We start from the raw sequence: 23,603 nt of genomic DNA, 5'->3' as shown, positions 1-23,603 counted from the left end.
GTGAGACCACTAGCCCCGGCAACCTTTAATACTCCATTTGCACAGGTGCATATCCAAAAGACTCTCTATGAACACATTTTGAATTAGCTGTTTATTGAACTGTTTGAGGTTTTCTACTAACCAGCTTGTTTTACATACTGCTTTGTCATTTCTATGGCTGTTTGATGCTATATTTTATTTGTTGTTAGCCACCTTGGGCACCTTTGTGCGAAAGGGGGGTATTAATTCAAATAATAAAGAAATCATAGTGCTGCGTATTAAAATCGTTTTGATAAAATTTGGTGTGTATCTTCCAAGTGGTGGTCTATGTTTCAAGTTCCAAACCTAGCTTGAATCTTACAGCACACTTCAGCTGGAACCAGGAAAAGCAGAAATACACAACGCAATGTGAGTATCTCCTTAGAAGACCAAAACATCAGAATGATGGCTAGTGTCCATATTCAAGAAAACATTCTATATTTCACATTCACATCCTCAGAATGCTTGCTGACCACACATCCTTTTGCAAGAGGCCAGGAACAAGCAAAGCCAACACAGATGTGAGACTCACACCAGTCTTGAAAATGGAAAGCACTTTCCAATGGTAGGTAGCAACCACAGGACGTACTAATCCCAGCAGAGGCTGGGAATTCAAAATATATTTTGGTTCTATAATTAATATAATTTAGCTTTGCTTGATAAGTGGGAATGCATAGAAATCGTTAAAAACAACGGCCAAGTACTTGTGGTTATAATATTATATTAATTATTAAGCATTTCCTGCCGTTTTCAGAAAGTAAAATTGAAATCCCTCAATTTTCCTAAAGCGGTTTATGCACTTCTTCATGAAAAGTAGACTTACCAACTTAAATAATACTAATAATAATAACAATAACAGTATTTTTTTTATTTATACCCTGCCCATCTGACTGGGTTGCCCCTGCTATTCTGGGCGGCTTACAAAGCATATAAAAACAACCACCAATGCTAATAGCAACCATATATTAAAAAGTCACCATTAACTTTAAAACAAACCACTTATATCAAATAAAGCAATATTCCACAATCCATTAGAATCTAATAGCAAACAGTAATCTTAATAGTAAATGTTTACCTCACCCCCAGAAATATATGGTTAAAACCCATGGCTGAAGCAATTTGCAAAAATTAAGCTTAAAAAATAAGAACAACAATTTATTATTTATACCCCACCCATTTGGCTGGGTTTTCCCAGCCACTCTGGGCAGCTTACAGCATATCTAAAAACTAGTTTCTGCTAGTGGTCCCCATTGGTTTCAGATGCATGGCTCATATTGGGCTACGCATTTAGGATTCTGAGTCCACTTCTGTAGAACTCCCTCCCTGCTGACTTCAGATAGGCCCCGGTTATATATATATATTATAAAATCTATGCACCAGTTGATTGCAAAAAAATAACAATAACAACAAAACAAAAACAAGCCACCAGTACTTTTAGCAAGCGTTGTAAGTAAGCTTTTCTGTTGTTGTGTTTCATTTTATCTTTATTGTATCTTTTGCAACCTTCTTGTACACCATTTACAGATGACAGTATTAACTGGCCAGAAACACATGTTTAATCATAGCTGTCAACTTTTCCCTTTTCTTGCGATGAATCCTATTTAGAATAAGGGAATTTCCCTTTTTTTAAAAAAGGGAAACGTTGACAGCTGTGTGTTTAATACCCATAAACCTGCAAAAATTAAGCTTCAAAACAGAATAATGACTCCTTTTGAATTGATGTGTTTCTGAGTAACTCTTTGCAAAGCAATGCAATACAATTCAAAACAAAACAAAGACGAATAGGAAATGTTTATGGTAAAAAGCTAATTTAATAATAATAATAATAATAATAATAATAATAATAATAATACGATAATAAGAATTAATAAGAAGAAAAGGCCATGCCCCAAAGGACACGTCTGCTCAGGAGTAAGAGCCCCACTGGTTTGATAGGCAGCTTGTCGCCCGCCCCGCTTCCCTTCTCCTCCTACGTGGCTGGGCAGCGGAGCCCCGGGGGCCGCCGGGCAGGTGCCTGCCTGCCTGCCTGCCTGCCTGCGGGGGACAGGGAGACCCACCTGCACCTCCGTCTCCGGCGGCCACTCGGTGTTGACCAGCAAGTCGTAGAGGATATTCTCCTCTTCACTTTCTTCTGCTTCTATTGCCGCCTCCGAGCTGCCTCTGCCTGTCTCCGCTTCGCCTCTTCGCACAGCAGCCATGATCATCGGCGGCCCCGGCTGCAGCTGCTACGGCGGCTCGCAGCGGACAAAACTCTCTCTCAAGATAGAGGCGTTCGGTTTTTAACCCCTTACGATCCCCCACCGAATCGCTTCTAGGTAACGCGAGCCAGGTGTGTGTTTGTGGTGAAGGCTGCAGACGTCCTGTGCTACCCGACATAGGAATAAATCCCGCCGAGATCAACTCACATTGTTATTATACAATATATTCTATATTAACATATTATGTGTGAATAAATCCTGCTGAGCTCTGTTGATACACTGTTTTAATCTCTTATTATATCAGCATATCATATCATATTGTTATAATACCATCTATATTAATAGATTATGTGTGAATAAATCCCACTGAGCTTGTATACATATACTATTTTTAATTTATTATATTGTATTATATTATATTGTTATGCAATATATTATATAAACATATTAAATAATGTGAATGAATCCTGCTAAGCTTTTTATATATTTATATTTCTATACACACACACATATATATACAAATCTATAGATTTAAGTCTATAATAATATATAATATATATTTATACACTTTTAAAATCTTAAAACAGTGCAATGATACATTTTTAAATGTATCATCAAAGCACATATAATCACATATTTGATCTATGATTATCAAATATATGATTATGAAAGGTGTTTTTCATAGGATCATATAATTGTAGAGTTGGAAGGAATCCGAGGGTCATCAAGTCCAACCCCCTGCAATGCAGGAATCTCAGCGAAAACATCCCTGGCAGAAGGCCATCCAATCTCTGCTTGAAAACCTCCTTTCCTTTCCCGCAACTTAAATCCAAGTTGCAAGTTATGTTACTTACTGGTGGTTTGGACAGGTCAGAAATTGGCCTTGCACAGCCAACCCTTGCTCTCTTTCCCAAACGGGTTCTGGGCATGAATAAGCTAAGAAAAGGGTAAAAGTGGAATGATTTCGGCTTGTTCGGGCATTTTTCTCAAGGGTCCACGCAGCCCTGTACTCTGGGACTCAGCTGCACAGCTGCAAACAAAACATTTTAAATGTGTTGCAAAGTGCAATATACAAACGTGACACCAGATGACGGTAGGGAGCTATGCAAACTCCATTGTATTTTTCAAAACGTTAAAAAAAAAAAAGAATTTCACATATGTGTGGAATCTACCCTGGGATTCATTTCATTTATAAGTCCCTAAAAGGCATATCCAGTGGGCGATGCATTGGTTCCTTCCAAATGCCATCCAGTTTCCTCCTTGTCATTCCTCGCAAGGGGAAGCAAAAGAAAGCACGCTGGCGAACAGGCCAGTTACCGAGGAAGCAGGGCAGGCAAAACGGCTTGGGCCACCTTCGTCTTAAAAACAGCGCCCGCTCCTCAGTAAACGGGTTTTGTAATGAAGGCGTTTGTACGCGCAGCTTCCAGGGCTTGCTGCCTCGAGCGGAACCTCGGCTGAGCGGCCGGCGTTGCGGACCGGAGGACTAAAGTGGTGGGCACAGGGATGGGGAGTGCGCAGGCGCCGTGAGCCCAGTGACGCGTCCTGCCCTTTACTGCTGCCCAGGCGTTGCCGGCAGACACGCGAACATGGCGGCCTTTTCAGGTACGTGGAGAAGCTTTTGGGGGAAATGGGGAGGCGGGAGGAAGAACGGCAGCTTGGGGGGGGGGGGGCGAGTTGCCTGCCTCTGGGTTCCGCTTGGACTCCAAAGCCCCCCCCCCCCCGGATTCCGGGGAGCCCCTTCATTCCTGTAAGAGCCAGGCCTCTTTCGACCCAGAAAGGTTGGGATCCAGCTAGATCCCAAATGGAAAGGAACACCTGTCTTGGCCTGGGTGGAAAGGATCCAGGGGTCTTCGTAGACACTGCAAGCTGGACGTGAGCAAAACTGTGGTGATGCTACAGCAAAAGAAAATAAAAGCTAAGACTATATATATATATATTTATTAAATTTTCTATTTTACAATTTAATATATAATTTTTTAATTTTCCATTTAGTATTATACATTGACATCATCATTATCGACTTTACCGCTTTGGCTCTTTAGAGCCTATCAACTTCCTTCCCTCCTGCCTCAAAATTAACCTTTATATCACTGCATTTTGAACGTTTTCCAATTCTAATTACACTCATTACAAATTAGCTCAAAATTTAAATAAAAATAGAAAGATAGAAAATTTCTCATGACAAGTCTTCAGACGACCCTGCTAGTGATGTTAATTGCTTAAATCATCTTTCGTATAAATTTACTCCAGTCCTTTTGGAATACTTGATCATGCTGGTTTCGGATTTTACAATTTAAAGTACTTGTTTATATATCCTTAAGATATCAGTGACTTCCCTGCTTCTCTTTCCATGGTTCATTTTACATATAATAAATCCCTGCATATTTTACAAAAACTATACCGTTCAGTATTCCAGTATTACATCCATCAACACTTATTTACACTGTTGAATTAATCTTAATGCTGCCAGCATGAAAACACTGAAAAGGCTAAGGCTATTCTAGGCAGCATCAACAGAAGACTAGTGCCCAGGTCAAAGGAAAGGAATAGTCCTGCTCGATTCTGCCTTGGCCAGACCACACCTGGAATACTGTGTCCAAAAGAGTACCATCCCTGCCAATTCTGATTCAGCCCAAATTTTAAAGCACACTTAATAAAATAAGCAAACCGCATCGACAGTGTGATGCAGCAACAAAACAAAGCTAAGGCTATTCTAGGCTGCATCAACAAAAGTCTAGTGTCCAGGTCAAAGGGAAGTAATAGTCCAGCTCGATTCTGCCTTGGCCAGACCACACCTGGAGTGCCGTGTCCAGTTCTGGGCACCACAGTTTAAGAAGGGTGTTGACAAGCTGGAATGTGTGCAGAGGGCGGCGACCAAGAGGATCAAGGGTCTGGAAACCAAGCCTTATGAGGAACAGTTGAGGGAGCTGGATATATTTAGCATGGAAAAGAGGAGATATGATAGCCATTGTCAAACATCTCAAAGGCTGTCGCATGAAAGATGGAGTAAGCTTGTTTTCTCCTGCACCGGAGGGTAGGACCCAAAGCAATGAATTCAAGTTACAAGGAAATAGTTCTGCCTGGTGTTTAGTCAGAATCTTTCTGGCTATAAGAGCTGCGTGACAGTGGAGCAAACACCCATGAGAGGTGGGGGACTCTCCCGCCTTAGAGGTTTTTAAGCAGAGGTTGGGTGACCATCTGTCTTGAGTTCTTTAGTGGAGATTGCTACATTTCAGGGGATTGGACTAGACAAGCCTCAGGGTCCCTTACAACTCTATGATTCTATGCATGTTAAATAGGAGTAAGTCTCACTGCATATAATTCTTTCTTTTCAGTATACATACTTAGGATTTGCTGTGTTTCTTCTTCTTTTCGTTATTGCATTTATATAGTGTGACTTTTCCTTCAAGAAGCTCAAGGTGGCATACATGGTTCTCCTACCTGTTTTCCCCCTCGTAACATGGGACTGCTAACACTTCTCTTTGTTTAATTTTCTTGCAGAGATGGGTGTGATGCCAGAAATTGCTCAAGCTGTGGAAGAGATGGACTGGTTGTAAGTATGACACACACACACACTCATTTATGTGTAGCCTTCCAGGGTTGTAATCAATAATACTGCAAATGGTTCTTCTGGAAATCTTGCCATGTTTCAATGGAAATTACTTATGATAGTGAAGTTACCATGCTTGTGTGGTGAATACCTGTGAATAGCTTCTGCTGAAAAACTGGTGTTTGAATCAAGCACCAACTATACAAAAACAAGTAATCTGATTCAGATTGTAAAATGCATGTACAAAGCTAATTTTAGTATTGCAGACAGAGTTCTTGTATCGCAGCACTGTGCAAATCAAGAGCAGGGGTTTCCCCTGCAACATTCTTGTTTTTCTTTTATGAACATCCTGATAAATGCCAGATTGTTACAGCTTGGGCATTGTTATCCTTTACTTGTAGGCTTCCTACAGATATCCAAGCAGAGTCCATCCCGTTAATTTTAGGAGGTGGTGATGTACTTATGGTATGTATATTTGTAAACACAGAAGCCATTCTGACTTGTATGCAGTATATAAATTAAAATAAAATAATATTGCCACAGTCTGTCTTATAGATAGTAATGTTCTGTCTGTCTTATAGATAGCATTGTTCCCTATGATCCTCATTATTTGTGCAGCACTATGATAATCATGCTTACTCAGAAGTAATGAGCACATGGAGAAGGAAGGTTGCTAGAAGACAGTGCATAAAATCAAATCCCTTTTGAAATTACTGCTCTTCATTCTGTATGTATGTGACACATTATGCCTTAGCTGCTACTCTTGATACCCACATAGAACAGACTGTATGTTTGAGTATTATTTTATTATTCAATAAATATGGGGGAGAGTTCTCCCAGTATTTTAATAACACAAAGGGATTAAACTTGTGATTTAATTGCTGTACATGTAACCATTGTATCTTAATTTTCTTATCAAATCTCATTTCTACACAGGCTGCAGAAACTGGGAGTGGAAAAACTGGTGTAAGTGAAATTTACGTTCTTAACTATAAAACAATTTTTGGATATACGTTCAGGTTGTGGACAGTTTTATCTTAAGTTTAAAGCACTCCATAAAATAGCAATAGATCCTGAAAGTTTTGTTAGCATGGTGACCTAGTACTCAGAAACTGAACATTTGTTTTTCTTTTGTTTAATCATAAGCACTTTGAAACCAGAGTCTAGAAGAAAACAATTGGTTCAGATTGTATAATTTAAATAAGCAACTTCATATTTCAGGCATTCAGCATCCCAGTTATTCAGATTGTTTATGAAACTCTTAAGGACCAACAGGAAGGCAAAAAAGGAAAAACCACTATAAAAACTGGTGGAGGAGGTAAGCCTTTTTCTAAAACATTCACTGTCCCAATACCTGAAACCTGATGCAAGTTGAATTTTACAATCATAGTTTGCTTGTATATTTGAAACTGTGCCAATGGTAGGCAAGTTGAATGCATAATCTACAAAAATAGCTGTATTTTTGAACTAATTATCATTTTTGGAAACTTCTGCTATGTTGATTGCTTCCTATATTCCTTCCCTGTTTTAGCTTGATGTGATAGTCACTCAGTTAAAGAGGATAACTGGCAACTTTAATTCTAAATAAAAATAATACAGTAATCAATAAATAGAATTGCAGTCAGTGGAATTAATATTTTTAATATCACAATTTTATTTCCATTGTGATATCAGTAATCTGTGTAGTATGTAAATCCCAGTGGTTTGAATCTAGGGATGTTTTATATGAAGACACCTGCCATGCTGTAATTGTTCAACAAATAGAATTGTGGTGTCTTACCACTTCATAGTACTATATGGCATAGCTGTTTTTTCTTCTTCTTCTCAACAGTGCTCAACAAATGGCAAATGAATCCATATGACAGAGGATCTGCTTTTGGTAAGTTTGATACTAACTTTTCTAGCAATGAAACAGTAACTAGCTGAAAAACAAGCCCAAAACTTAGGTACGTTTCACCACTATGGCTTGGGTCTGAGTTAAGATGATCTGAAAATCCTCTGTTTGTCTTTCTGATCTTTAGAGGAATGACAGCACATATAACCAAATTAAATTTCCCCCATTGATGTCACTAGAGAAACTCAACTATTGTTTTATTATTATTATTATTATTATTATTATTATTATTATTATTATTATTAGAATTCCAACAGTATGTATAAGCATAGCAGATTGGACATGGGGTACATATTCCTATAGGTCTTAGCACTTACACAAAAAAGAGGAGATCTTCATGTGATATGAAGATGCCATTGCAGATTTTAAAACTGTTCAAAGATCATGAGAGGGTGATAGGTTGAGTCTTTGGAGTTGTAATTTGCTTAATGTCTACAAAATGTTACCATGCGAGTTTTTTTGAGGGGGGTTGAAAGTGAGTGTAGTAGTAGTTGCTGTTTTTAAACTTCTTTGCTACAGTTTTTACTTCTGAGCTACTTTCAGTGCAAACAAAACATTTGATAGAACAGCTTTGAAGGATGTATTTGATTCTTGTCAGATGATGCTTTAACTTCGTCAACACAAGGACATAATTACACATCTCCATAGCTTCGTTGTTTTTCTCACGAGAGTTTGTACACAGCTATTTTTTGCAAGGTTTGCTGTATTTACATAAAGCTGGTATTTTGTATCTGCGACTGTAAGAGGTCTTTGGGGTTTTCAGATGTGTCCTTTCTGTTGTTCAGCTATTGGGTCTGATGGTCTGTGCTGCCAAAGCAGAGAGATCAAAGAATGGCATGGATGCCGATCAACAAAAGGCGTGACTAAAGGTACCAAAAACTACATCAGTGTTTGTGTGCATATGTAAAGTTCATTTTTGAAATAAGAATGCCCTGAATAAACATTTACTTTCTTGTCTGCCTTTAGAATACTGACTACAGATTTAGGCAAACAGGCATTTTTTCATGGTAGCCAACATCACCCAGTTGGCTACTTCATTTTGAGAATAAAAGAACTTTTTGTTTGTGCCAGTTGAAATGATTATTTTTAATATTAAGTCAAATATATCTCTTCTTTATCGAAAAGTTAGCGAAGCTGAAATTAGTTACATGTAAATGTTTCTAAAATGTTCTAGGGAAATATTATTATGAAGTATCCTGTCGTGACCAGGGTTTATGCCGAGTCGGGTGGTCCTCTATGCAAGCGTCATTAGATTTGGGTGAGTATTTACATAAGGAACTATGCTGAAATCTAGGTTACCTACTAGCAGTCACTGATTCTTGCTCATTAAGGGCATCCCTTCGTATTGCAACGAAATATCTACAATGCTGCGGTGGGGGATTCTCTGCTCAAGCTTAGAAATCAGGCTAAAGGACATAAGATTTCATTAAAAAAATATTGTTATGTTCATTCCATAAAATAATCTAAAACTGATCATCTGCAGAGCTGCACCAAATTTTGACATTCAAATATTTAGGGGACACGGAATATGCTTTCCTATGCAGGCATACTACCTTAATAATATTGCCTGCCATTTTTGCAGATCTGATATGTGGCTGCTTTAGTACCATTCATCCTTTGTTTTACTTATGTGACCATCCGATCAGGGATCAGTAATAACTGTGGCAACATCACAGCAACTTCAGTCAGATTTTAATACCTGATCTAACAGAGTAAGCAAAGCCTGCTCGTCGTTCTTACTCTGAATTGCAGCTTTTCTTGTATCTCAGCACTTCATGGCAAGATTTTTTGCTTTGCATTACTTATGCATCACTAGTTGTGGCAGAATGTGGGTGTGCATCCCCATCCACACTCTTCTGCAAGTAGTCAACTGTGTAGCACTGGACCGGTGAGAGACTGGCAGTCTTGTTGCCCTTTTGCCAGGGATCTGTTCCTCACTTCTCTCCAGCAGAAGAGGTGCAGAATATTACTGGGGAAAGAGGTTGCTTTTATGGAGGGTTCAGAAACCTCTCCCAATTTCAGCGTGATGCTAATCAGTAGTGCACAGTTTAAAGAAATTTTGCTGTCCTTTTCTCAAAGGGTTTTTTTTTTAAAGAGGAAAGCAAATTTCTAGTGTGACAGCAATCCAAAAAGTATATGGTCTGCTGCCTTATAGCATGATCACTGCTGTGCTATGAACCCTTTAAATTTTTTTAAATTTTTTTACTTATCTTTCAAAAGTATAGTTAAGAGATAGTGGAGAACTGTTTGATTCTAATATTTAAAGAAATACTTTATATTTGTGATTTATTATTATTATTATTATTATTATTAGGTACTGACAAGTTTGGCTTTGGCTATGGTGGAACTGGAAAGAAATCTCATAACAAACAGTTTGATAGTTATGGGGAGGTATGTTTTTCTTTTTCCATTTTACCAAAGAATAGAATGATTAAATGTTGTAGTGAACCAACAATGAAATACATAAATGTAGGTTAAATTCATGTAGCTCTCAAAGGGAGGAAAGTACACATGCTTTTAACAGAAATGTGCATGGTGATGTTTGGTTCAATGAGCATTAATTTTCTGTGGAGTATAACTGTTGGACTTTAGCTAACTTGGACAGGGCATGTGGTAGTCAGGAGAATAGCCTACCCATTGTAATTGTTAGCGACAACACCCTGAATTGGGTTGGTTGTATGCATTCAGTTCTGACATTACAGTGGAAATGTTACATTTGGAGTGTTTGCAGTGATAAGCTGAAATGGAAATCCTTGCTATGGCATCATATGCTCATGTTTGTTTCATTGGAGAAGCCACTGAGTGTCAGCTGCAGCAGTGAGACTTTTCTGGTGGCTACTAGTTGCCCAAATAGTCGTGTATGGTTTTGCTTCCCCTGAAAGTCCATCATTCCCAACTAATTTACACAAACTATCTAGAGATCTTCAGCAGTTGCGTTATCCATCTTAAACCTCCTCCGTGGTGTGGGTTGGAAGCTGGCGGGTACTGGTATTCTGCAAGTTTATTTTACACCTCCAACAAAATTCAGTATTGATAATTAGAGATGCTTTATTTCACTTTATATCCACCTTCTAAAATGTTAAGGTGGCCAACAATAATTAAAACAAGCATGCCTGAGGGTGGAACTAATAGCTTTGATGGCAGTAGCAGTTCTGTCTTCATTACAATATAACTGATAAAATTTGTTCCATTGAGTTGATTTTTTAATATTTATATATAATACTTTTGTGTGATCCATAACTCTTTGCAAAAGGCTTGGATCCAGTGAAGTGCTGTTGGAAGGGAGTTGGTGGAAGGAGACTTTCCTGTTCCTCTTACCCAGGAGCACACCCCCCTCAAAACAAAAACACTTCTCCTGAGAATTGGGGGAGCATCCTGAATGGAATGAGCTGTGGTGATGCAGAATGAGGTCTGCTGAAAATAGGGCAGAGGCACCTTCAGTGAGCAGAGGGGAGCTCCTGCTCACAGAATGTGCCTCCACTCAATTTTCAGTGACCTTCACCTCTTCTGGGCACAGTCTTTCTTTTCAGGATATAGATATAGGGAGGAGGCTGGCCGAGGGACCAGAAGCAGGAAAATCTCCTCCTACCAATGCACTCCTTCACTTTCCAGTATCCAAGCCAAAACTATTTAAGCCATTGTGATAAGTAACGTGCTCCATACAACTGCTGATGCTTTATATTCCTGTGAAACATACTACTTTCAATCAACCTCCTTAATTTTATTATCATTATTATTTCTTTTGGTAGGAATTCACTATGCATGACACAATCGGCTGTTATGTAGATGTTGATAAAGGGCAAATCATGTTCTCCAAAAATGGTAAGCGGTCTACTTCCCTCCCCCCATTTAAGTAATGGGTTAGATTCATAAAAAAAATCAACATAATGCTTTATTTCCCCCCAGGCAAGGACCTTGGACTTGCGTTTGAAATCCCACAGCACTTAAAGAACCAAGCACTCTTTGCAGCCTGTGTCCTCAAGGTAATTTCTGACTTTTTCCAAAGCACACGAGACTCATTCTAACCGATTAGAAAAAGATGCATACTCTGCTTCTATCATGCTGGATCCTCCTTCCGTTTTATCAAGCGTTGCTTATGGAACATCAAGAAGTTCCATGTGGCAAAATGAGAAAGGTGCTGCTGGAAAGTTCAGGTCCTAAGCTTTCATGGAACTAGCGACAGAGCTTTTTTGGATCCAGGGCCTTGGGTAATGTCAGCGTGCTGGCAAAAAATACTTTTCTATTTCAAGTAGGCTGTCAGTGTTTAAAGATGAAACCTGCCTTACTGATGCTGTAAACAGGTGAACTGCTTTTCCTTAAAGAGCTAGTTTTAACACCTCACCTTTAACTTGCAGCAAACATCACATGACTTTTCTATAAATTCCCACTGACAATCTTTACGCAAGCTTTTATGATGTGTGTATTCTTTTAGAATGCTGAATTGAAATTCAACTTCGGCGAAGAAGACTTTAAATTTCCACCCAAAGATGGCTTCGTTGCTCTTGATAAGGCTCCCGAGGGCAACTCTGTGAAATCCCAGCATGCAGGTACGCTTGGGGGATGCTCAGGTGTAGGAGCTGCCATAAGAAAAATGTCATATCACATAAAGTTAAAAGCTAAAAAAAATGTGTCCAGTCGTCAGCTCAGTACTAAGGGAACTTTCTCAACATTTCCTATTTCAGGAAGTGCACAAGTAGCACAAACAAAGAATCAGCCGAATGCTCCCAAAGCTTTGATTGTGGAGCCTTCCAGGGAACTGGCAGAGCAGACTCTGAACAACGTGAAACAATTCAAAAAATACGTGGATAATCCTAAATTAAGGTACAATCAAATTGGGATGGGGAGAGTCATAGGGTGCCGCTGAAATCCCCATGATTCCTTACACAATCATTCTCTTCTCGTACTCTGGTTGGATAAGCATGAGATGTAATCTAATGTATGTTGCTTTCAGGGAACTCCTAATTATTGGTGGAGTTGCTGCAAGAGAACAACTTTCCGTATTGGAGCAAGGGGTAAGTTTTAATTGCTCTTAGTTTGCATTATATCTACAAACATATCTATCTCTTTTTTTAAAAAAACAAAGGGTGCACAGATGAACTCTAGTGAGAGTGTATTTAAAAAATAATAATGAATGGCCTTTCCATTGCACGATGTCTATGGAAACACAAAAGCTTGTGTTTTGGTATTATTTTGATTGGTGAATTGTTTATTGAAGTGGAAAGTGCTTTGTGACTGTGTGTGGTGCAAAGCAGTCTATAATTTTTGGGAGTAAATAAAAGCAACATAAAACTGCTTTAAAGCAGTTAAGAGTCTGGAAGGCTCTATGTACAGTTAATGCCTCTCTTGCAATATTTGTATGGACCTTTAAAAAGACCATAAAAGTTTTATCTAAGCAATAATTTCAGTGTGTACACAGTGTGTTTCAGACATACTCTAAAATGGTTGAAAGAGAAATACTTCTTTAGGCTATGTTTCAAATGTTAGTGTTTTCATATTTTGGCATGAACACAGTGTACTATTACACTGTTTACATTTTACAGGTAGACATAGTTGTGGGAACTCCTGGAAGACTAGACGATCTCGTGTCAACCGGAAAACTGACTTTATCGCAAGTTAGGTTCCTGGTTCTTGATGAGGCTGTAAGTGTATAGAACTTCTTTTTTGAATAGCATATTTGAAAAAGTTATATACAACACTGATGAATTACCCCTCTTTCTGGTAGCCTTCTCCCAAAATATGTGAGGCCTGTTGGCCTTCCAGGGAACAGCAGTGTTGAGGAATTGTCGAAAATTCCTTCCCTGACAGAAGGGAAGAGACATCAGTTGGATGCCAACCCTGAGCCAGCGCTGTGGCTTATGCTTGGGACTCTGGTCTATGTGAATTGTTGGCAAATGCATGGGGCAGACAAGCTCTTGAAAGTTGGGACCCTGCGTGTCCTTACAAGATCCCGTGACTCAAAATAGCCTAGTGTGCCTCCAACTACCATTGGTTTTCTGAGCCCCTTCTAATCTGACTCTCAAAATAAAAAAATTCCTTCCGGTAGCACCTTAGAGACCAACTAAGTTTGTTATTGGTATGAGCTTTTGTGTGCATGTACACTTCTTCAGATTCTTGGTATCTGAAGAAGTGTGCATGCACACAAAAGCTCTTACCAATAACAAATTTAGTTGGTCTTTTTGGTGCTACTGGAAGGAATTTTTTTATTTTGTTTCAACTGCCGCTGACCAACACAGCGACCTACCTGTAACTGACTCTCAAAGTGAGTGCAGAACAAATAAGAGAATTGCAACTGGTCAGCGGATGACTTCCATCTGCCCCTGTTCACATTTTCATCTGTCAAAATACCTTCATAGCCATTCTAACCAGAGGAGGAGTTGATGGGTTTAGCGAACCCCTGTAATTAGTCAGGAGGACTGTTCGTTGAATAGTTGGATCTACTACATACTTTTATTTCAGCTTTAAAACACGTGGGTAAAATACCTTATTGTGACTGTGTAATACTCTTTTTGTACAGGATGGCCTTCTCAGCCAGGGGTATTCCGATTTCATAAACAGAATTCATTCTCAGATTCCTCAGATAACATCAGATGGGAAGAGGCTGCAGGTAAGAGGTTTGCTTTAAGGTTTCCTAGTTGACCTTTCCCCAAAACTTAGCATAGCTGTTGTATGTACCAAATGTTGTTTGCTCAAGCTTCACCATCTCTAAGGAAACCTAATAACACTGCACAACGTTTTCTGAGCCACTAGGAACTTGCACAATTTAGTTTCTATTGCTCTAGCTGAAATAATATATTTCATAATAAAATAGTGTGCAGGGTCAACAAAAACTGAGAACACTTCTAAGTGTCTACTCAAATTGATGGTGTCCTCCGGTTCCTGCTGTTTGGCAGTGCATGAAAAGCAAAAGCAAGGAAAGTAACGCTAGCAAGAAATTGATCCATACTTCCGGAAAAAATAGGATTGTTGAGAAGCCTTGCTGGCTTCTTCCTTCTCTCTCTTTTCTTTCTGTCTCATACTCAAGCGCCACAAGGCTAACCTTTATGGATGGAAGACTTTACACACACCGTATGCAATAACAAGATTTTGCATTTACTCATTTATTTGTCTGCATTTCAGTGGAGCATAATACATCAATGTCCCAGTGTTGTGCTTAAGCATCCATGTACCTTACAATGACTTGTCTAGGCATTCTGCCAAATGCCTGAGTTCTTAATGTGAAGATTTCCCATACGTCACTCCCAGTTCACCAGATATAAATGGCTGAGTAGCTGATGCTTCTGCCAGTACTTGTCTTGACTAAAAGAGATTTATTTTGTAAATTTTACAGATTGACAGAAGTAGAGAACTGTAAGCACAGAGGGGCTTGTGACATGTGCAAGCAACAGTAAAGGTCTTTGCCCTTTTCATCTCTGCTTGTTTGTTGTTGTTTCTAGGTGATTGTGTGTTCTGCAACTCTGCATTCGTTTGATGTGAAGAAATTATCTGAAAAGATCATGCACTTCCCCACTTGGGTAGATTTGAAAGGAGAGGATTCTGTCCCAGATACAGTGCACCATGTTGTTGTCCCTGTAAATCCCAAAAATGACAAATACTGGGAAAAGATTGGTAAAAATCACATCAGGGTAAGTAGTACAAAATATATTGGAATAGACAGAATTTTTAAAGATTCCGGAATATGGTTTCAAGGTGCACACAAACATTTAAGTTGGAATTGTGGAATGAAGGGCAAAAGAAATGGGATTCCATAACTCAGATTATGAATGTTAAGAACATTGTTGTGAAATGCCTGTTTCAGCTTGAAATGTAGTTCAGGAACTTAAAACTCATTGGACATATTGTAGGATGTGTGGTGGGCCTTGCAACCTTTTTATTTTACTGTAATAATGTCCTATTTCCTTACTGAGGTTGGGAGGTTTGGTATGGACTCCTCTCACATCCAAATCTCCCTGTGGCTGATCCTCAAATAAAATGTGTTGGAGGGGATTATTGGGTTGTTCTTGTTTTTATTATGTATTTTGTGGGGGGGGGGGGGGTGTGAACAATTCTGAGACCTGGATGCCTGTGTTTGGCTGCATCATTTCGATCTCAACCTTAAGATTGGGCTACAAAGCCATGTGGCTGCAGATAACTGTTTTGCAGGATTACTTAACAGTGAAATATAAATGACTGTGTGCTTTCTGCAGCCCTGCATTCTTTTGCATTAGCTCTGAATGCCTTTGGTCACTTTTAACATTTCAAATTTTACTTTTCAGACTGATGAGGTGCATGCAAAGGACAATACAAGACCTGGTACTAATTCTGCAGGTAACCAATCATTTGGTACACACATAGCTCATTTGGTTAGAGCGTGATGCTGATAACACCAAGATTGCAGGTTCGATCCCCATAAGGGAAAGCTGCATATTCCTGCTTTGCAGGGGGTTGGACTAGATGATCATCAGGGTCCCTTCCAACTCTGATGCTTTTGTATTTGTAGAAGCCAATGGCTTTAGCAGAGTTCTTCAGTAAAGGAGAAGCTGCATGAATCAATAAAGCAACATCATTTTATTTCAGTACTAAGATCTTGTTACAGTTAACCAAAGCAAGGGGCTGAATCTTTGTATAGTAAAATAATAAAATTCTCACAAGATAAGACTCACCAAATGGAAAATTTTAATACCTTTTAACTAGCATTTCTTAATTAAGTTTTAGAACATAGATGAAATCTATGGCTATCATTCTAGAAGGATGAGTTGCCTCAATTCAATGTTGTACACGGTGTCAGAATAAACGGTCATTTTTCAGTGTATGCATGCTTAATACACTGTGTAGGAATAATTTATCTTCTTCTTTAGAAATGTGGTCAGAAGCGATTAAGATTTTAAAAGGAGAATACACTGTCCGGGCCATTAAGGAACACAAGATGGATCAAGCAATAATCTTCTGCAGAACCAAGATAGATTGTGATAACATGGAGCAATACTTCATGCAGCAAGGAGGAGGTAGTAATTTCATGCCTGTTAGTCTTCATTTTGTCTATTTGCAAGGTGGTACCAGTTTGCAGATCTTTCCTCCAGGTTTGATTGATTGGTTCCAAATGGTAGTTTTTCATCCTGGATATTTTCCATAATGGTTAGATTTCCTCCTGTTTCTGCTGTGTACATGTAACGCCTTCTCAAAGAAATAGAGGTGGTTGGTGGTATAGCTCAGTTACAGCCCTGTAAAAAAAAAACTCCCTCACAGCAATGAACTACCTTGAAGATACTTTTTTAAAGTTTTCCTTAATTAAGCTAACTTGCCCATAAAATCTCCGTACGTGGTTAGTCTCCTCTGTTAATTTGCATGGCAGTGGAGGAAGTCTGCAGTTAGAATTGTTGCACGTTCCTTTGGATGGCAGCTTAGTTTGGTCAGCTATTTATAAATTTGTTCAGTTTCCTATTTTCTGTTTTTCTATTTTATTTCATATTGCCCACTTCACACAACACAGTGTGACAAACTTTGACTTGCAGATGCGCTGCTTTTCTGATCCTTTTTGCTGCCAAGTTTGGCTTAGTGTGTCATACAAAGCCATCATAAAAACTGCCATCTAATACAAAGGTTGTATAAAGATTTTTTTAAAAGACTAAAACAAAGAAAGAAATTCCACCTGTCCCCCAGTGCAAGCTGTCTTTTTTAAATCTGGTGCCACATCACGTTTGCTTTAAGATAAAGCTCTCTTTCATACTTCTTCCTAACTAGCATAACTAGCAATGAGAGTCCTAATATACTGGTTTTGTTTGGTTTTAAGGTCCAGATAGGAAAGGACATCAGTTCTCATGTGTCTGCTTGCATGGTGACAGAAAGCCTCATGAAAGAAAACAGAATTTGGAGCGCTTTAAGGTAATGGTTAGGGCTGGCTAACCCAGTAAAGTATTATTTGTTCAAGGGGGGATTTTAAATGGTGAGGCTATGAGATACAGCTTTTTATTAGGGAAAAGAAAGGAAAGATATCCTTCTAAGCACAAATAGTAGTTGTGTTACTTCCTATTACATTGTAACTTGAACTTCTTTCAGTCATTATTATTATTGTTGTTGTTGTTGTTGTTGTTATTCAGTCTTTTAAAATGGCATCTTATTTAAGGGTTATATGCCAATCTATTTCAGTTCATTTGGTAAAAAGGAAGTAATCAGCTAGAAAAAGGGTGAACAGGTCTAGTAATTACATGTAACCTTAGATCCTTTATTATTTATTTATTTTATACAGCAGCATAAACAATACAGTCATCGTAATTGGGAAAATACAAAAATCTCAATAATGCATGGTTCGTTCATTCTTAGTTCGTTTAGCTTCAGAGCTAATGAAAAGAGAGCAAAAACAAACAGCAAATGATACAAATCAGTCATCATTATTGGGAAAACCCAAAATCAGTAATCATGGCTAATTAGTTCTGGGGATCCTTAAAGAAAAGAGGGAGCCAAAAACAGAGACAGGAGATGTAAAGATAAAGGAAGAGGAGAGAACAAATAGATTACTGTTCAAATTGTTCCTAGGATTGCATGTGGCTGAACTGTTACCTAAGATTTTATACCCTATTTTTCTTTTCCTCTTTCCCTTTTGGTAAAGCTGCAGCAAAGTTTTGGGCTTCATTAAAAACCCATATCCACTGACACATCCACTCAATAATACTAGTATACTTTACAATCAATGCAGACAGTGAAGCCCCATTGAATCCTAAGCAGTGAGCCTGAAGCATCTGTGTATTATCTACCAAGACTACTGTGGTTGGTCTGAGCAGTCACCATTACTTCTGTTCAGGAACTGCAAACCCACAGGGGCCCATATTGCTCCCATATCTGGTCATAGTCCGGTGGCAGCTTCTGCAGTAGGCTAAACATTAGGATTCCTGGTACAAAAAGATAAGGACAGTGTTGTCAGTAGTGTGGTTTGGGGAGAGTGGGTTATCTTCTATGATTCCATGAGCAGAACTCTACACAGGGAAAGGGTGGTCCTGGTATTGTCAATAGGAGGAAATTTTTACTTATTTTCACTAGTTTGCCATCTCCCTGCTTCCCAACCCCCCAAAGAAATCTCCAGAGGGCAAGGGGACACTCGGGAATTGGATTGGAAGTGGTGTGTGTGTGTGTGTGAGAGAGAGAGAGAGAGACCAACCAACCATTCAACAAACAAACAAACCAGCTCCCCTGTTAACAATCCCATTTGGTCAAAGGTCCTTCCATTCATAGAAGCACTAAATTTGTGCACAGACAGGCACCTCTTTTTCCGACCCCATGTCTTTCATTTGAATGTGTCTTTTAGTTGTAGGTGATGCCTTGCCTTTAAACTGAAATAGTTATATGTGAATGAACTTAAAATACATGGCTGTTTAACGAACTTCTCTGTTTAGAAAGGAGATGTCAGATTCTTGATCTGCACTGACGTTGCCGCTAGAGGAATTGATATCTCTGGTGTTCCTTATGGTAAGAACTGAAAACACTCACTAGCAAGTAGCTATTTGTTGATGGCAAATCTGAACACCTATTTATTCCTTTCTCTTTGGTGTCATGTAAAAAAAAGGGGGGGGCTCAAACCCATTTTCAGGTAAACATTCACAAATCCCATAGAATTCAGTGGGAGAGTTGGGCACAGGCTGATTCTCTCACATTAAAATCAGCAAAACTTAAAAAGGGCTTGGAAGAAGGGCTGTATTTCAATGATAGAGAACCTGTTTTTCCTGAAAAGGGTACTAGGTTTAATCACAGGATCTCTAGATAGAGCTGGAGAAAACTTTTCTGAAGTCCTGAGGGGCTGCTTCCAGTCAACAGATGTAGATGAATTCGCTGTCTGATGCTCTTAGCCCTTCCTGGGTTACATTACACATATAAGGTGGGGTAGGTAATAGAAAATCGTAATATGGGAAATGTATGGAGTTTTCCTTAATTTATCATTTCACCTAAATAAATTGTGTACAAACGGGGTTTTTTTAACAACTCAGCGTCTACTCTTTCTCCTTGATCAGTTATCAACGTCACACTTCCAGATGAAAAACAGAACTACGTTCATCGGATTGGCAGAGTGGGAAGAGCTGAACGGTATGCTTTCAAACCTTTCTTATCCCATTTTGTTCCTTTTATACTTGAGTCTATTAACTAAAATGTGTGTGTGTTTCAGGATGGGTCTGGCTATTTCTCTTGTGGCAACAGAAAAAGAAAAGGTAAGTTCTGCTTTCCCAAGAGGGAAATAGGGAATATACAGCAAATAAGATCTTTTCGTCTTTTTACTGTCTTAATTTTGTGCACCTATATGCAATGTATATATCTAACCTTTCAGATCCAAAGTTGCCCCACAGTGGCTGATAAAATCACAAAGAACAGTCCTCATAGCCATTAAGAATTTAGGCTTTCAATAGTACTTAACTCAAAGTCAAGTCAGAAATTTTGATACTGCTACCATTTTATTGGATGTTTTAAGGGGGGGTTTCCTTAATAATGCTTAAACGCTCGTGGGTTTTGCCTCCTAACATGTTGTTCAAACTTCTTACCTAGGTTTGGTATCACTCATGCCCCAGTCGAGGAAAAGGTTGCTATAACACTCGACTGAAGGATGAGGGTGGTTGCACCATTTGGTACAATGAGATGCAGGTAACTTTTTTCACTAGTACCGCTAAAAGCCCTTCTTTCTTCCTTTGCATTTCTAAAATCAGGCCAACTTGGGTTCATGGTAGATCTTTAAACTCCGGCCATTGGAATACTAGGCTCCCCAAGCTGTTTTAAGGTTTTAAATGCTAGTACTAACACCCGTGTACAACTTTTGCTAGCCTTTAATATTGCATGCAGTGGCAGAAGGTTGTGTTAAGACTATGTTTCTATTTGAGTGTGCCATCCTTAACTCCTAAAAGCTGGGGATGATCTTGCTTAAGTTTGAATTTTTTAATTATTATTTTTATTTGGTTTTACAAATTCATTCACTCTCAAAATCACAAATAATAATAAAATAAAAAACACAAGATTCTTTCGAATCTCTGGATTTCCCTCCTCCCCTCCATGGGTTCTTTAGTTAACCTTTTCATCCGCATACTATAAGTCCTCCTAATTTTTCAGTTCTCCATCATATCCAAAGTCTGTGTAATGCTACAGGAGTTATTTAAGACCTGCTAAAGAATTCAAATGATTACAGTGGTCTGTTAAGATATTGTGTGAATTTCTCCCATTCTTTACTGAAGTTTTGATCTTCCTGGTTTCTGATTTTCCCAGTGATTATCACCATTCTCGGCATAGTCTTAATAGTTTAGTCTGCCAGTCCACTCTGGTAGGGACCTTAAGTTTGAATTCCCATTGGGTAGCATCCAATTGTGTCTTCTCCTTCCCACTGCAGTCTCTCCCCTGTGCCCCCACCCCTCACCCCATTCTGCTGCAGAGGGAGTGGGCAGAATTTCCCTCGTTCAGCTTTATTGATTGATTGATTGATTGATTGATTGATTGATTGAATTTATATACCACCCTATACCCGGAGGACATTGGATATCGCCCATTGATTTCAGCAGAGCTTACGTTCTTAGCCTCTTGACCGGATCATGCTTGGCATGAATAAAATGGTGTGCATCACCCAACCATCTTAATCACATGGCCAGGTTTCTTAATGGAATTACATTCAGCAGCATTGCTTTTAGAGGCTAACATTGGATCATTAGTGGACTTCAAATGTGCATTTGCTTCCATGAAGAATCAAGAACCATCTTTGTGTTTTGTTTTTCTTTGTATTCTCTTCCCTTAGCTGCTGGGCGAGGTAGAAGAGCATCTGAATTGTACCATTTCGCAGGTTGAGCCAGATATAAAAGTCCCAGTAGATGATTTTGATGGTAAAGTCACCTATGGGAAAAGGAGAGCTGCTGGAGGTAAGTGAAGAATTATTGAACAGAAATCTTGCTGCAGGTTGGAATAGGGAACTGGGTTTTCTGGTCGGTTGGAATCTATTCTTGCTTTTTTACTTTCCATTTTCTGTGGGTTATTATTCTGTGCACCCAGAATACTGCACACCCAGTGGAGCAGCAAGCTTGTTTTGAAACTTCGGATCTCCTAATGTGATTTGATAGCAGCATGTGGATTTACTATTTCAGAAACATTGCTGACCACCACACGATCCTAAATTAGTTCTCTAGATTACATCCATCAGGGGGCAAAGGGTCTTTTTTAACAAATAAGTATGATGGGAATAATCAATATTCTCTTGTAGCTCGACTGCAAGTAGGCAGGACAAGTGTAATTTAGACTTTGGTTCTTTTGGCAGGTGGATCCTATAAAGGCCATGTGGATATTCTGGCACCTACAGTACAAGAGTTGGCATCCCTTGAAAAGGAGGCACAGACCTCTTTCCTGCACCTTGGTTACCTTCCCAATCAACTGTTTAGAACATTTTGATTTGGCGGCGAGGTGAGAGTTGGGTGTTAGGCTTCTAGCCTGGAAATACGAAAATCCCTGTAGCAGTAGGACTCCGTTTGCATATACAAACCTTGCATGCCGAGCAGTCTCTGAAAAATGTAAACCCTGATGAATTAGCTATTAGTATTGATCTAATAAAAACGGAACTCTTTAGAACTATATATTTGCGTGTTAATTGTTGTTGTTTTTCCTACCCTACCAAGATACATGCTTAGAATACCTGACATACAGTGGTGCCTCGCAAGACGAAAATAATCTGTTCCGCGAGTCTCTTTGTCTAGCGGTTTTTTCATCTTGCGAAGCAACCCTATTAGCGGATTAGCGCTATTAGCGGCTTAGCGGCTATTAAAGGCTTAGTGGCTAAAAGGCTATTAGCAGCTATTAAAGGCTTAGCGGCTAAAAGGCTATTAGCGGATTAGCGGCTTAGAAAAGGGGGGGGGGAGCGAAAAAAATCGCAAGACTCGCAAGACGTTTCCGTCTTGCGAAGCAAGCCCATAGGGAAAATCGTCTTGCGAAGCGCATCAAAAAACGGAAGACCCTTTCGTCTAGCGGGTTTTTCGTCTTGCGAGGCATTCGTCTTGCGGGGCACCACTGTAAATGCAAGATCGCTATTGATATATGTCAGATGTTGTTGGACTGCAACTCCCAGCATTCTTGACCATTGGTCATGCTGAAGGGAGATGCATTCCAACCATGTCTGATTTGCATACAGTGGTACTTTGGGTTACATACGCTTCAGGTTACATACGCTTCAGGTTACACATTCCGCTAACCCAGAAATAGTGCTTCAGGTTAAGAACTTTGCTTCAGGATGAGAACAGAAATCGTGCAGCAGCAGCAGGAGGCCCCATTAGCTAAAGTGGTACCTCAGGTTAAGAACTGTTTCAGGTTAAGAACGGACCTCTGGAACGAATTAAGTACTTAACATGAGGTACCACTGTATATAGTGATTCTCTAAATCTTGAGATTTAAAATTGTCGTCTGTAGCCCTTATTTTGTTTCCATAAATTTGCTGAAATCTTAAATCCTGCCATCTTGTAAATGGTTTTTTGTTTTTTTTTTTTTTTGTTTTTTTTTTGCCCAGCAAAAGTGCTGTGAATTATCAGATGCACTGATGTGGAAGTGGTTGCTTTACTTTAAAAATCTATCTCAAAGGATTTCATTTAAATGCCATTGCTAGCTTAAGCTGAGAGCAGGGGTGCCAAAAAGGAGGATCTTAATGGAAGCACATACTGAAATTGAATTTTGAACAGTGCTCTTCAGATAAATAAGAGAAATGAATGGAGCAAGTTGTGGCTACAATGAATCTATCATTTTAAGTGTTTCTCCAATGAGAACTTCAAGCAATATCTTACTTAGCTCACTGGGAGCCTATGTCTACCTCTTTAAAACTTAGGTAGGGTTCTTAGAACTTTCTGCTTCACAGTTTCTTCCACACAAATGCGAAGAAGTGTGAGCTTCAGCACTGACTTGTGTGTGAAGCACTTCAAGATAAAGACAGACTGTACCTGTGTTTCATTTTGTTGTTTCAAGTGAATATGCCATTTTT

At 39.2% G+C, this 23,603-nt stretch overlaps 2 protein-coding genes across 3 annotated transcripts in view; one reads left to right on the top strand and one right to left on the bottom strand.

The window, feature by feature from the left end:
* NBAS (NBAS subunit of NRZ tethering complex) overlaps positions 1 to 2,254 on the bottom strand; it is a 191,182-nt gene extending 188,928 nt beyond the window's left edge. For both annotated transcript variants that reach the window (XM_028722567.2, XM_028722568.2), the window contains exon 1: positions 2,076 to 2,254. In XM_028722567.2, the coding sequence (XP_028578400.2) occupies positions 2,076 to 2,222 (147 nt within the window). In that variant the 5' untranslated portion in view covers positions 2,223 to 2,254. The remainder of the gene's footprint in view (positions 1 to 2,075) is intronic.
* Positions 2,255 to 3,706: 1,452 nt separating this feature from the next.
* DDX1 (DEAD-box helicase 1) lies at positions 3,707 to 22,215 on the top strand. The gene is made up of 26 exons (XM_028722569.2): positions 3,707 to 3,818; positions 5,718 to 5,769; positions 6,168 to 6,231; positions 6,703 to 6,732; positions 6,988 to 7,084; positions 7,598 to 7,645; positions 8,446 to 8,529; positions 8,835 to 8,918; positions 9,975 to 10,051; positions 11,410 to 11,482; positions 11,567 to 11,643; positions 12,093 to 12,207; positions 12,343 to 12,481; positions 12,612 to 12,672; positions 13,201 to 13,299; positions 14,175 to 14,264; positions 15,094 to 15,282; positions 15,913 to 15,964; positions 16,495 to 16,641; positions 17,427 to 17,518; positions 19,024 to 19,096; positions 19,636 to 19,708; positions 19,788 to 19,830; positions 20,162 to 20,257; positions 21,390 to 21,510; positions 21,903 to 22,215. The coding sequence occupies exons 1-26, from the start codon at positions 3,803 to 3,805 to the stop codon at positions 22,031 to 22,033; spliced, it is 2,223 nt and encodes a 740-aa protein (XP_028578402.1). The 5' UTR covers positions 3,707 to 3,802; the 3' UTR covers positions 22,034 to 22,215.
* The last annotated feature ends 1,388 nt before the right edge of the window (positions 22,216 to 23,603 follow it).

This window comes from Podarcis muralis, chromosome 3 (genome assembly GCF_964188315.1).
Source record: "Podarcis muralis chromosome 3, rPodMur119.hap1.1, whole genome shotgun sequence".
NCBI classification, from domain to species: domain Eukaryota; kingdom Metazoa; phylum Chordata; class Lepidosauria; order Squamata; family Lacertidae; genus Podarcis; species Podarcis muralis.
The sequence above is the reverse complement of the archived record's forward strand: the minus strand, read 5'-3'. Positions and strand labels throughout refer to the sequence as shown.

Coding starts and splice junctions, on each gene's coding strand:
- DDX1 (XM_028722569.2), top strand. Junction 10,052..11,409: donor AGTTTGATAGTTATGGGGAG/GTATGTTTTTCT, acceptor TTCTTTTGGTAG/GAATTCACTATGCATGACAC. Junction 13,300..14,174: donor TCCTGGTTCTTGATGAGGCT/GTAAGTGTATAG, acceptor CTTTTTGTACAG/GATGGCCTTCTCAGCCAGGG.